The following is a 13742-nucleotide window of genomic DNA, read 5'->3' on the forward strand; positions in this document are numbered from 1 at the left end:
TGGCAGCATCGGGTGAACTCTGCTGTCTTTGCACACTGAGGACAACTAATCCGCAGATGAAAAGTACAGTCAGTTTCTTTAGTTAAAAATAAAGTGGCATGTCTCCGGAGAAGTTATCCAATTAAAAAAAATGAAGTAATCAGAACCTCCTGGAGTAGTAGAGCACCCAGAAAACCTGGTTTAAAGGCAATTTAATCATTTTTCCTGAGGAGATGTATAGCACACAGCCGGGCATTCTGATTTCTTTTCCCTGTTGTTAAGTTGTCATTTACTTGTGGATTTTTCTCTATACCTTTGTTTTTCTAGGAAAAAAAAGCAGTTTTGAATATGACCAACTGAAACCTGACCCTAAGTCCAATCGTATCTATAGAGAATTTGCAAAAATCCTCAGAGCAACACCTCTTTGATCAGTCACTCCCCCTTTCCCGACCGCCTTCCTGAACTTCATCCCCAGTGGGAGGACACAGGAGTGGGTTCGATGCAGGACTCTCTCCTGTCTGTTGCTGGTGTGAGTGGGGAAAAACCATTTACCCATGAGCCTGGGCAGACCCAATGGAGGGTGCCCGGTCCCCACAAGCCAGAGCACCCAAATACCGAAGGAGGTGACAGCAGCCCTGGCGTTGGAGGCTACAATCCTGCTTCTGGGTAACCTCACCTGTCAGTGGGCAAGTGCCTCTGCACTGCACTGCATCCCCCTCCTTGGTGCCTGTGCAGGGCCACAGCTGCCAAAAAATAGGCACTATTCTGCAAATAGGCGATTTTCAGTGCTGTTGAAGGAGGGACGTGGCAAAAGCCGCCTTAGTCTGCCTTGTGTTTCTCCTTTCCCCTCTGGAAAACTATCCCTAACAGAATTGAAATTTTGGCAAAAGTTAATGCAAAAGTTAATGGAACAACAAACTGTTCTCCATTTTTTCAATTTTTCAGTCTGCTATTAGCTGGTCAGTAGCAATTGCCTGCAGTTCATCATCGGGCAAGCGGGCCACGCTGACTTTATGGAAAACTAGTCATTGTTAGAAGACATGGCAGTTCTTTGACTTTAGACTCACTATTTAAATTCCTTACCTGTATTTTATTAAAGAAAAGCTTATCCCACAAGCTGTCATTCCTAATGATCCCATTTCGAACTTCTGCTTTTTTCCGTTTCGCAGCAAATTCCAGGATCCAGCGCTTGAGGGACGTGTCTGCCTGGCTGAAGATCTGCGGGCGTGCGGGGTGGCAGCGCAGCACGGGAGAGAAAGCATCAACAGCTGTTCTTACAATTACAGCCATGCAGTTCTGCCCGTGCCAGCTAGACTGGAGTTACTAATACATTAGCAGTACAGTTAAATTAGACCATACTAGGGCTTACTTATTGGAGGAAGAAAAAGAGTGGTTTGTTTTGCTGCATTCGTTATTGTACATACTGTTCCTTTGGGGAAAAAGGAGAGGATGGTAGGGTAGGCTTTGACTAGATCTACATGACTGGTGTTCCGATATGATTTCTACAATACAATTTGGTGAAATCATGAAATCTGACCAACTAGGAAAGAGCAACATGAGTACTTGGCAGCTGCATTTGCTAATGATGTGATGGGGGCTGCATTCACCTGAGATAATCAGACACCAGCATGAACTACATCCCTACAAATGAGAAACCCCCAGCACCCACCCCTCTAATGAGGCACCAGAACCCCTGATCCAACAGCCCTGACCTTGGGGAAAAATTAAATCAGTAGCTTGTGCTTAAGCTCATCTTTAGGGGATAAGTCTTCTGAGGAACAAACGTTCCCAGCTGGTCAAACAGATTTAACATGATGACCAGACATGCCTCTCTTACATACCTTTCAAGACCATCTCTGAGTTTTAAAGATTTCTAGATCCAAAAGCCAACTTTGCATTTACACTGCCTAAATCCTCAGAGTCCTTGTGCCGTTCTGATTTTGAGCTGTCATTGCCACCAGAAAGAGAGATTCACATTTCAAAACTGGTTGAAGGGCACAAAACCTCCTAGTGCACCCAGGTCGGACTGGTGTTTCTGTGATGAAAAGAAATCCCTCATCTCTGGAATTATCACTAGTGAGTCAGTGAGAACAGGGTAAGAGGCTAATACAGAGAGATGCCGTATTAACATGCACCAGCCGTGTCTGCAGTCTGTGTAAACCAAAATAATATCAACTTACAGACTGGAGCAGCTGCATCAGTTGCACGGGGCAAGAATGTGTTTGCAGTAAGGCAGAAACAGTATAACCCGCTCAGGAAATCCCCGTCACTAGTGAAATTCTTTCAGATAAGTAATAAAGGGACCTGAACTTTATTATTACAAAAAGAATAAAATTAAGCTCACCTTATCATACATCCTGTTTAACAGCCGTGGCACAACAGGGAAGATAGTTGGACGCAATGCTTTCATATCGTCAGATAGGAGACGAATATCTCCTTGAAAGAACCCAATTCGCCCTCCATGGCAATATACGACAGACTGACGGGAAGAAAAAGGAACACATGTAACCTCTTTGCTTGGGATTCCCACGGCAGAGCATCTCTCCCAAGCGCAGAAGTGCCATTCCTGGGATTCTACTCTCAGTAAGGCAAAAACAGGGCTTTAGAAATACATAGATAAGCAACTGATAATTTTGCACTGAATAGAAATATACAGATAGTTCTGGGCAGTTTTTAGTACTGGCAATTCAGCATCTACTAAATTTGCCGGTTTCTGGAAGAACAAGAAACCAAGGCTTTCAGAAGGGATTTCCCTTTATCCCCCACATACGGGGATGGAAAAGTCTGAGTTATGGTCAGATTCTGGATCTGAACTTCTCCTCTGAAGCCCAGAATTACCATAGCAGGTAACAGCATAAGGACCTGTTGTCACTAAAGAAATGCATATTAAGAAATACGGTAAAACATACTGAGCAGCAGGCGATTTTTAGATGTTAATACTTTAGTTTTGTTTAAATACAAGAATATAGACTACGTTAGCAATACGGTGCCTGATCCTGTATCCCAGAATTAGAAGCCCACTTCATAAAAGGTGCTTTACTTGTATGGAAACTACAGATCCAGAAATTTTGTACTTGGAAAGAAAAAAGGCCACTTCAGGTGGGTCAGAATAGAGCTGGATGTGCAGCAGCTCTGGTAACCAGTAACTAAGACTAGTCACTAACTGGTAAAACTGGTGGTTTATCCCAGGAATTTCAAGATCAGCATCACTACCCTGCTTTTGGAGCACAAGCAGGAGAAGGCGTCCTCAGCAAAGCATCTGTGAGGCAGGAGCTGAGCCCAGCCTTCCTGAGCCCAGACCAGTGAACATCAACTGTTGGTCGATTTTTCTCCCCCAGATAACTAAAACAGTTAAAAATTCCTTAAGGGACACCTAAGACTTTTTGCACTCCTCCGAAAAACCTGTGATACCAACCAGAGTGCTCTCACTGCCCTGTCCACCAGTTAGAGGCCGTCTCTCCATCAACTGAAACCACAGGAATTCTATACATGTGATGTGGGTTTAACGAACATCACACCGCCAAATCTGTGTTTTAGACTGCACATGCACACAAATTAAAAACAAACAATGGAAGATGTAATCAGCCCGCTCACTGGGAATTATAAATAGCTACTAGACATTTTAGCTTTGAAGAATGTATCATTTATTTTAACTGTAAGTTCCAGGAACTAATAACATGGGCTAAAACTAGGGATGCTGACACAGTGCTTGCTGTTCAGAATAACTTTGAAAATTATTCTTAACCCTTATGAAAAGAATCTTCATATTAATGAGCTTTTGGTTTTTTTCTTAGCAGAGAGGGTAAGCCTGAACATCCCATGGAGGCCTGGCCCCTTCAATATGGCAACATCCTGTGAAATGAGGTTATTCCAAATGTTTCTAATTTCTCTCCCCAGCCCCCTGCCAGATGACTTTTGAAGAATCACACTCTTGTTTGCTGGCAGTTTGTCTGAATAGGGGTTATGCCGCCCAACGTGCCTTTTAAAATTAGATTTACAAGTGAAGATCAGTTGGGCTGTAACTTTCCAAATCTTTCATGGACTTTCACTTCCAATTTGCAAATTTTTTAGCAGGGCAGAATATATTATTTCTGGCACAGATGTTACTCAGAAGTTGGAGGCTTATATTCGGATGCTTGTCTGACTCAAAAAGTATGCTTTCAGCCCAAAACAGAAAGTACAGAGCTGCTATTGAATCCACATCCTATCTTCACATATTGGAACAGTTTTTAGTTCGCAGCTTCTCAGGCCAGGAGAACCGATGTGCTCGTCTCATCTGAGTGGCCCAACACCGCAACTACAGCACAAATTATCAGCTCTCTCTTCAGAAAAGAGGAGCGAAAAGTCAGCTCTGTGGGCTGGCATGAGTCAGAGCTCCTATTTGCCACTATTTCCAGGGAACGCAGGCTTCTAGTTCATGCCCGGCCGGGGCTGCCCTGCTGGGAGGATCACGTGTGTCACACCACAATCGTAGTTTCCTCTTTTCCAAGCTTTTTGCAGATCTGCTCGTTTATGCAGTAAAGATATTGAGCACAGAATTATTTTACTCCCATGATACCTCAACCGTAGAGTGCTTTGAAAAGCTGCCCCCAAACTTGCGCAGGCAGCAGTTTCTGCTCATTTGCGAAGGGCTGTTTTCCAGTCTCAGAGGCACTGGTGTAAACTGGAGAGCTTGGAAGCTCTCCTGGAATGGCTCAGGACTCAAGGCCACGTCACCGAGAGCAGAGGCTGGGCACTGGGGTCATGCACATGGCACTTCTGGAGTACAAGCTTTTTTAGCGCTCCAAGATATCTCTGGGGTTTTTTAGTATTTTATTTGTTTTATTTATTTTTGGGGGCGTGGAAACAAATGATTTCCACTGATACTCGGACCTTACCTGTACCATTCTCTCAAACATGTGTGCTAAAGGCAAATAGGAAATGTGTACATCCTCACAAGTAGGAGACCACTGACTCTGGAAGAAAACACAAGGAGCCCCACGAGGCCTCGTCAGTTCGGGCAGGTTTCTTACCTGTATAATTCTTTCAAACATGTGAGCCAGAGGCAGGAAGGAGATGAGCACATCGTCCTGTCTCGGAAAGATCACTTTCTGCAGGTGAAGGGCATGGGAGACAGAAAGGAAAGAAACACTGACAGGAAGACAACAAGAAAGTCATAAAACAACAAAAAGAAAAATGGCACCAGAGGAGCAAAAGGGTAAAGATTGTCAGGAGGAAGGGAGCAGCGGACGAAGTGAAGCGTTAAGCCACAGTGTCAATGAAGCTCGGTTAGCGGGAGGAGTAAAGAGCACGGAGATGTACACAGAGGGCAACGGAGAGGTCTCTCCATGGCAGAAGGCACATCGTATCCACACAGCTCACGCTGGAATCAGGGGCTCACCCTGACGGAGAACCCCATTTTTGTTCATTGCTTTCTACCAGGAGATGCTAAGACCATGATTTGCACTCTCAACTGCGTGCAGACCTGCAGGATCCTGGTGCAAACCTGGAGGAACCTGGTGCAAATCTGCAGGATCCCGGTGCAAACCTGGAGGAACCTGGTGCAAATCTGCAGGATCCCGGTGCAAACCTGGAGGAACCTGGTGCAAATCTGCAGGATCCCGGTGCAAACCTGGAGGAACCTGGTGCAAATCTGCAGGATCCCGGTGCAAACCTGGAGGAACCTGGTGCAAATCTGCAGGATCCCGGTGCAAACCCGGAGGAACCTGGTGCAAACCTGCAGGATCCTGATGCAAACCCACAGGAGCCTCCTGGAAATCAGCGGGGCTCTACAGATGCACCATTTTTCCACATTGCACAGAGCCCATCAGAGATCCACAGTGTTACTAGAGTCAGAGCTATAGATTTGTTCTTTTTCCTTAGGTTAATCATTGATTTGAATCAGAATATGTTGAAAAAAAACTAATGATTTTTTTCAGCTCTAAAAATTAATGATTTCTATTAGTGTTTCTCATAATTTCAAGTTATTAAAATCTGATCATAAGGCGGTTATCATTGCCCCACAGACAGGCACAGTGGGAAAAAGAAGGCTGGATAAATCACGCAAAAAAGAAAAATGACTGAAATCTCAGCTTGGCCAAGGTTTTAACTCTGTCTTGCAGGTTGGAATGAACAAAGGGCCTGAGAGCCTTATTCTGATCCATGTCCCCCTTTCCACCTGCATTCCCAAGGGTAAGGCTGGCCGTAATATTATGGATTAGAAAAACTGAAAGCTTGATTACCCAATAACTTGCACCAAGGCCAGTGGTTAGTGGAAAATGGGTATAAAATCTATTAGCTGACAGTATTAGCAGTTTATACCCACTTTGCATCTCCACTGCTGTGACAGAATCGATAGTCCGTGACCTGGGACACGGCGGTGGATGGAGTCACAGGACTTTCTTCCTCAGGGAATATTCTATTGGAGTTAAATCTGGGCAAGTCAGATTTGGCTGTGCCCTCCCAACCATTACCTGGTGAAGTCAAACATGATTGACGACGTGGACATTTTCAGCATCCTGTTTCATACTATTTTATGTGTCAGTCTGAATAAAGCTATTAGGGCCTGCAGATCTGCTTATTCATTTTTTCAAATTGGCCTTATTTTCAGTAATGTAAAACCATTAGCATCAGTAACTATGCTGCTTTTTTTTGGTTTTTTTTTTTTTTTTTTTTTACACTGCTTTAAGTGCCCAGACAATACATGATTTGGTTATAAATTGGACCAAAATGATGACACTGAGTAGTATTTCACAGCTGGTTGTCCAGTTAAATGTAAAAATGAAAAAAGCTTCTTGGCATTTGAGAACAGCCCTACAGTGAAGCTCTAGGTTCACTTCAAAAAATGGTCTCTAGAAAAATCACTGAACTGAGTAAAACTGGTACAAGAGTATGTAAACAGCAAATCTACAGTACTTCTCAGCTTTAGGGATTTTTATTTTATTAATTGATACTGCTTTCAACTATTTTGCACTTTGCTCGATTTCTTCTCTGTGGTTAGACCCTGCCCTAGTTGTGTGGGTCAGCTATGGGCATTTACACTCTCACCAACACCACTCTGCTGACCGAAGTTATTGAATTTACAACCGCTAACACCAGACTTATGTCTCAATCTGATATCTTCGACACTAATCCGAGTCCCTCTGCTGTCACCGAACACTAAACCCATTTCTGTGGGCCAGTCCTGTAAGATGCCAAGTTCCCTCAGCTCCCTCTGTAGTAGTTTTATTCCAAAATAAACGTTCCTGCCCTTTAGAAGCTCAGACTTATCTACGCACCAGCTTTCGTTTGTGCGTCTTGCTGCCTCTGAGCCCAGTGACAGCTCCGCGCTGCGAAGCCCCGGGGCTGCAGCCGGCTGCTGCGTTGACATTTCGTCTGCAAATTACTGGAGTCACAACCTTGCAAATACTTGAACACGTGAGCTCAGGGGGATTTCTCACACCACGTAGCAAAGTTTCTTTACAACAGTGCTCTGGAAATCTCAGAAAGTTCAAAAATGAAGGTAATAAGACTACAGTATTTCCAGTAGCAACAATAAGACCAGCACAGGTTATAAGGTAACAAATTGTGCACCCCATGTGTACATTGCTACTTTATAGAATTGCCTGTTTACTACAAAAAAAATAGAATCTTTGTTAGGTACAAGCAGCATGTAATCCTTCATATGTTGTGCTAAACCCATTCTGCTTCCCGTGTTGTTTCTAAACACCAATTTACACATTGCATGGAACATGTTATACATGTGCTTGGCCTGTGCTATGCTTTTTTAAAAAGATGTATAATAGAAACCAAGAGATACTTTAATATCAATGAAATTAACCCATTTTTGTAAAAATGTGTATGTTCTCATATATACACACTTTATATGCAGAAAGCTTTCAAATAAATGAGGACATGCTGTGGGCATCCCTAGAAGTGGACCCCTGTACTCTTTCTCAAGCACCAGTTGCAACTGTACAGGGCTCGTTTGCTTTCCTAATTCCTTGAAAGGAGTTAAATGATTTTACAGGAGCCAGCGTTGCTCCTCAGAAGTACTTTGAGGCCTACAAAGCCAGGCAGCCAGTGCTGGAAATGGGATTTAATGCCCTCCAGTGCTGTGAGCTCAAATTTGCTCCCATTTCCATGGATCTGGCCCTCTGAATAAGAGAATTTTCACCTCTTATCTGCAGGAGCACAATTCCAGCCCGTGCAGGGACAGAGCTTAACACACACGCTCTGCACAGGGCAACATTTCCTAAATCAGGGTATTCACCTCCGTCACTTTCAAAAAGCCTGAAAAATCAGCAACCACGTTCCCATGAGTCAGCATAGCACCTTTGGGGTTTCCTGAAAGAAAATAAAGAGTGATTGTAAAAGATGAGCCAGCAGGTCACTTCCAAAAGCTTTAAAACAAACAAACAGGCAAAATGTTAAAATATTCTGTTCTCTTTTTGAATTTTAAAACTTAGGTAATGTTTGCAGTCATTTCTGTGCAGTAACATGCAAAAAGACTTACCACAATTCTCAAAATTTAATAAAAAGATACTGTAATCGCTGTATAACATGGATATTTCTATTGGAAACTTGGAACAACAGTTTCCACCAGAAACAGCCCAACTGCAATTTATGAGAGACTTGGATGGAGCCGCTTGCTGAGCACAGCCATCAGACCTGGCAGCTGTTCCCACCCTCTCCAGGTGAGATTTATTTCATACGGATTTTTACTAATAATGATCTTGAATATCAACAAACCCCATTTAAAAGGCTGATAAACTCTTCCTTAGCCAGTGCACTCAATAACATGAACAATGCAGAAAATGAGTTATACATTGTAAAAATTATGTTATTAGAAGACCCTACAAGACGGCAAGTAAGTCATTAATATTGTCAGCAGCAGAGCAGAGGTGTCCTGGAGACAGCACCGAACGCAATAGGGAGCCAGCAAAGCCCCCATGTCACGTCCCAGTGATGGGCACTGCACAGACACCTCCACGCTGTTGCTATTTGCTTTTTCACCCGCTTTTCTCTTCTGAGCTGAGAATCCCCTTTTGCATCATGATACACCTTCTGCATTTTGTATCTGTTTGAACATTAAAATATGGGCTTTGTTAAGCGGTGACTGCACAGGCTCAAACCTCCAGGTGCACAAACCGGAGCCAAGGGCTCCATCCAAATTGCCCCACCTGCGGGGCCAGCATGGAGGACTCTGTGCATCCTCCTGTCACAGCACTGCCCTCTGCATCACCCTCAAAGGGTTTATTTCCAAAAAGAGAGTGTAGATTAGCCCGAATAAAGATTACAGATCCAGCCCCTCTCTTTCCAGCACGATATTAAGCAGATTGTTCCAATTCGATCACACCACTGCAGCGTGGCTCCTGCTATGCCGCACAGGAGCGCATCAGAGGAGCTTCACCTGCAGGTACCTGCGTACCAACAGCCTTGCAAAACTGTAAATCAGCCAGAATTTCATTCTGGTCTCCTCGAATTAGGAAGGGGAAATGGTGTTTTGTGAATCCGTTTCAGCAGAGGAAAATATGCTTAATGTTCTCAATTTCGGAGCAGTTTGCAGGCTGTGTGGCTGGCAGCCCTTTGGTGCAGGCACAGCCCGGCTCCGGGAGCTGCGGTGCTAGGCCTGTGCCATGCTGGCTGCACTCACATCACATCTGCCCTCTCAGTTAAATGAAAGCCCAAAAAAAAGGCAGTAATTATTGCACACATTTATTGTACCAAAGCAGGACATTTTGAACACAATGTATTCTACGAAAAATCCATATTTGGTGTAATTCAGTCCCAAATACTTGCAGATGAACACAGTGCACAGGAGATTATTTTGGTCTTGCTTGCATTTGTCCTCCTCCGAAGCTCAGAGGTGAACCTAAGGCCAACATCTTTGACAACCACATCTCCTGTCCCAACATGTTGTACACATAGGCTTGTGGGCACCAGCTCAGCCGGGCAGGTTTTGTTTCGAGGCACTTATTTTCACAGCTGGGTGACACATGGATCCAGACATCCAGAAAACTCCAAAAAACAATGATGGTTGTAAAGACATGTCAATGACCCAGAAATTACTCATGTTATTTTAGTTGTGTCTAGCCAAATACGTGTGCTCAGGCCCTGCACTTCTACAAGCGGCTCTACTCCTGTAGTGTTGCACAAGTTTCTCTGTGTTGTTGGCCCCACAGGTCATGGCTGGTGAAGAGGATGTACTCTGGTGAAGAGGATGTGCTCAGTACTGGTTTGAAATCCAAAACGGCGCCCTCCTGCTATACCAGCGGCAGATCTGGCTCCTGCACCTTGACGCAACTCTCCAAAGTTTTTTTGGAAGACTTCTCAAATGCTTTGAGAACTCAGACTCATTTCACAGAATCACAGAATGTCAGGGATGGGAAGGGCCCTGGAAAGCTCATCCAGTGCAATCCCCCCATGGAGCAGGAACACCCAGCTGAGGTTCCACAGGAAGGTGTCCAGGCGGGTTTGAATGTCTGCAGAGAAGGAGACTCCACAACCCACCTGGGCAGCCTGGGCCAGGCTCTGCCACCCTCACTGAGAAGTTTCTTCTCAAATTTAAGTGGAACCTCTTGTGTTCCAGTTTGAACCCATTATCCCTTGTCCTATCATTGGTTGTCACCAAGAAGAGCCTGGCTCCATCCTCATGACACTCACCTTTTATATATTTGTAAACATTAACAAGGTCACCCCTCAGTCTCCTCTTCTCCAAGCTCCAGAGCCCCAGCTCCCCCAGCCTTTCCTCATAAGGGAGATGCTCCACTCCCTTCATCATCTTTGTTGCCATTTACTTACTCCATCTCTGATTACTTCTTCTGTGGAAGTTCAGGTGATGCAGTACTTGTGCTCAAATCACTGTGAGACCCCTGGATTCTCCTGCCTCTTCCCCCATGTCCTGCCTGCAGCAGGTTCAGCATCCCCAGGGGTGTCGCAGCAGAGCAGCAGTGATAGAGCCAGGACAGGCTCCATCGGGAGGAATCCAGAACAAACCACACTGCCACAGGGGAGCTGGAGCTTTTGAGACTGGGGGACTTCGGTAAATTTTGACCTTTAATTCTTCTGTTTTAAGAGTTAACCCAGCAGAACAGGTAACACTTGCCATAAACCCTTTCCCAGAATTATCACTTTGAGAGAAAAAGGTTGGCAGTGATACTGCTCTTCTTTTTAAAAATCAGCGCCAGATCCATACTGCTGCTCTCAAGTTTGAATTTCCTTGTAAAGACACACTTTGTGAGTGTCCTGTTACAGAGCGTCCTGCTCTGCGATCCCCAGCAGTTAATAGCCCGGGTAAGGCGATTTCTCTTTATCTCAGTGCCGAGCTGGTTTGACACTTTTCATAAGCAACAGAAAAACTTTTTCCATGTTGATAAATGAGTCTTTCAAGTAGCAGCTCCAGCATTAACTCCGTAGTCAGATCCATCAGTGTTTTGGGATGCGCTTTGCTCCCCCCGGGAGCCTCCGGCAGTGAGGGGTGACACTGCCAGGCTGGAGAGACACACTGGGAAGCAATTTTTATCCAGCTGGTTACAGGTGGATCCTTGAGAAAAATGTCAGTTTGCTTCTCTGGAGTAGCCAGCATGAAAAATTGCATCCTGATGGTTTGGGGACATCTGTGTGTCTTTGGCCCATTTCTGAGTGCTGATGATTTCTTGGTACAAACAATAAAAGTTGGTCTTGTCATCTGAGCTCAGCAATCTCAGACTCTCCCTTCAGCCTGTGGAGGCATTTAGACATCTGACCCTATCAAAGAAAAGCATACATTAAAGTCCACTTCCGTGTTTTTTTTATAAACAGCTAATTATTTTTCCAATTCTACAAGTTCCAGGTTACAAACTCTATAGTAAAGATCTGTATCACACCATACAAAAATATTTGGAGCCCTTCAGAATTGAAAAAACCCTTGAGAACATACCCATTGGAAGAAAATTCTAAATCTGTTCATTAAAAATATTCTGACGTGGGCTCTACACAAGCCAGGCCTTTTACATCAAAACATAACACAGAAAACAGACCAGAGTGTCAGTGCAAGCCCTGGAAAAGCCAGGAGCTGATGTGCAAAGTCCTCCAGCAGCAGAGGAGGGGCTGGTGGCTCACAAAGCACTGCTCTGTGAGAGTTTAGTTTGCACATAACCTGCAGAATCTGAAATCTCTGGTTTGGGTGGGAAAAAGAAATCACAGAATCACAGAGCTCCCTGGTTGTTCTATTTCTGTAACTTCAGATATGTTCCGAAAAAAAAATTACAAAGTCAGAAAATGTCCCATATCTGCATTTGCAAATTAAAAAAATAAAGAAAATCAAAACACCCTTCTCTATTCAAAAATTCTTATTTAGACATAAATGTATTAACAAAACTGTGACTTGAAGAAATAATTGCTGCACTTTAAAATCCACACTCTATCTGTGGGCACGGCTCCCTTGGTTTCCCACAGTTCCCATTTGTGCCTGGCCACTTTGCACCGCTCAGCCGGTGCTCACAGTGCACATGTATCCCACATGGGGCTCAACCTTCTCCTTTGGGGAACTCCCACTGCTGAGACACAGCAGAGTCACCCAGTGCACTGCCTTGGGTACTCTAGAGTGCACAGATCTCAAAACTAAGAACGATACACAAAGGTAAAAAAACCCAAAGCCTTTGAATACATTTAGAGTTTGTACTTGATGAAGCAGTTGCCTACCTGAGCTGCAGTACGCGTCTTCTCCAGGAGGTGGAAGATGAAGATGTCCCCATTGATCAGCCTGGTGTGCAGACTGAGGAGCACAAGCAAACCTCCTCTTGGAGGGCAGCTCCATGTCAAGCAGCATCTTCTGCTTGTGTAGGCCAAATCGAGGATGCTCTGGGGTAGGACCAAGCATTAAGCAATCCTGAGAGCACAGATACTTGGAACATGGTCCTTCCCTGCAGGTACGTGTAAAAGCAGCTGCCCAAGCAATCACGCCTTGTGCATCTGCCTGTGTGGCTTTTTGGTAGATGTTAGGGAGGTCGAGTTCTCCAGAGCTGGAAATGCCTGCAAGCTGGATGAAAACCAGTGTATGGAGAGAGGAGGAAGTGCTGCATCTGCTATGGACAGGCAGGAGAATGATGCTGCTTTTCTTCAAGAAAAAGGGGCCAGCGGTACGTGAGTCCCAGCAGCACGGGCTGCCCAGGCACGTCCCCAGCCTGCCCCAGCCTGAGGAGATGGGCGAGGTGTGAGCAAGCTGGTGTTGTGGTTTGGGTTTTTTTTTTTTTGACATTTGTAGAAGATAAATGCCAGGCAATCGAGCACTTCACAACTCCACTGCAAAATGGGAAGCAGAGAAGTGGGTGGATTTCCAGACAACTGGGAAACTACTGCTGAAGTGTACATCAGGGAGTTCAAGTGAAAAATAAATATACCATTATTCTTCATTTGCAATTTACAGAAATGTATACATGCTTAAATATTAAAAATGCATAGAAATCTCATTGCCATATCAGTATAACAGCAAGTTTGCACATACTGAGGTGGTATTAATAATTAATCTGATAACCTATTCTAACATTTCAAAATTAAAATGCCTATTCTTTTACCTGTAGTGCCACTAGTAAAACAGACAATCGATAGATCTTCTGGTCGAGGAGGCTAGAAATACACAAGACAAGAAAATCACATCAATCAAATGCAGAAGGGTTAATGGTAGACTGTTGTCCTTGTATAAACTCAAAGATCAAACCGATTATATTTCAGTTCTGCCATAAAAAGCTTTCATTCCCCTTGGCAAATATGAAAGACCATCATAAAACCCTTTTTATCGCATTTCTTCAGTCAATGCAGAATCT

General features: G+C 44.3%; 1 protein-coding gene across 6 annotated transcripts in view; it reads right to left on the bottom strand.

The window, feature by feature from the left end:
* The window catches only part of ACSL6 (acyl-CoA synthetase long chain family member 6), a 55444-nt gene that overhangs the window by 9401 nt on the left and 32301 nt on the right, over window positions 1-13742 (bottom strand). For 2 of the 6 annotated variants that reach the window (XM_071814769.1, XM_071814770.1), the window contains exons 9-13: window positions 13494-13545; window positions 8210-8283; window positions 4857-5069; window positions 2324-2458; window positions 1063-1197 (exon numbers count right to left, since the gene is read on the bottom strand). In XM_071814769.1, coding sequence (XP_071670870.1) covers window positions 1063-1197; window positions 2324-2458; window positions 4857-5069; window positions 8210-8283; window positions 13494-13545 — 609 coding nt within the window. The remainder of the gene's footprint in view (window positions 1-1062; window positions 1198-2323; window positions 2459-4856; window positions 5070-8209; window positions 8284-13493; window positions 13546-13742) is intronic. The other 4 variants (XM_071814775.1, XM_071814771.1, XM_071814772.1 and 1 more) reach the window with 3 other exon arrangements.

This window comes from Patagioenas fasciata, chromosome 14 (assembly GCF_037038585.1).
Source record: "Patagioenas fasciata isolate bPatFas1 chromosome 14, bPatFas1.hap1, whole genome shotgun sequence".
Lineage (NCBI taxonomy): Eukaryota > Metazoa > Chordata > Aves > Columbiformes > Columbidae > Patagioenas > Patagioenas fasciata.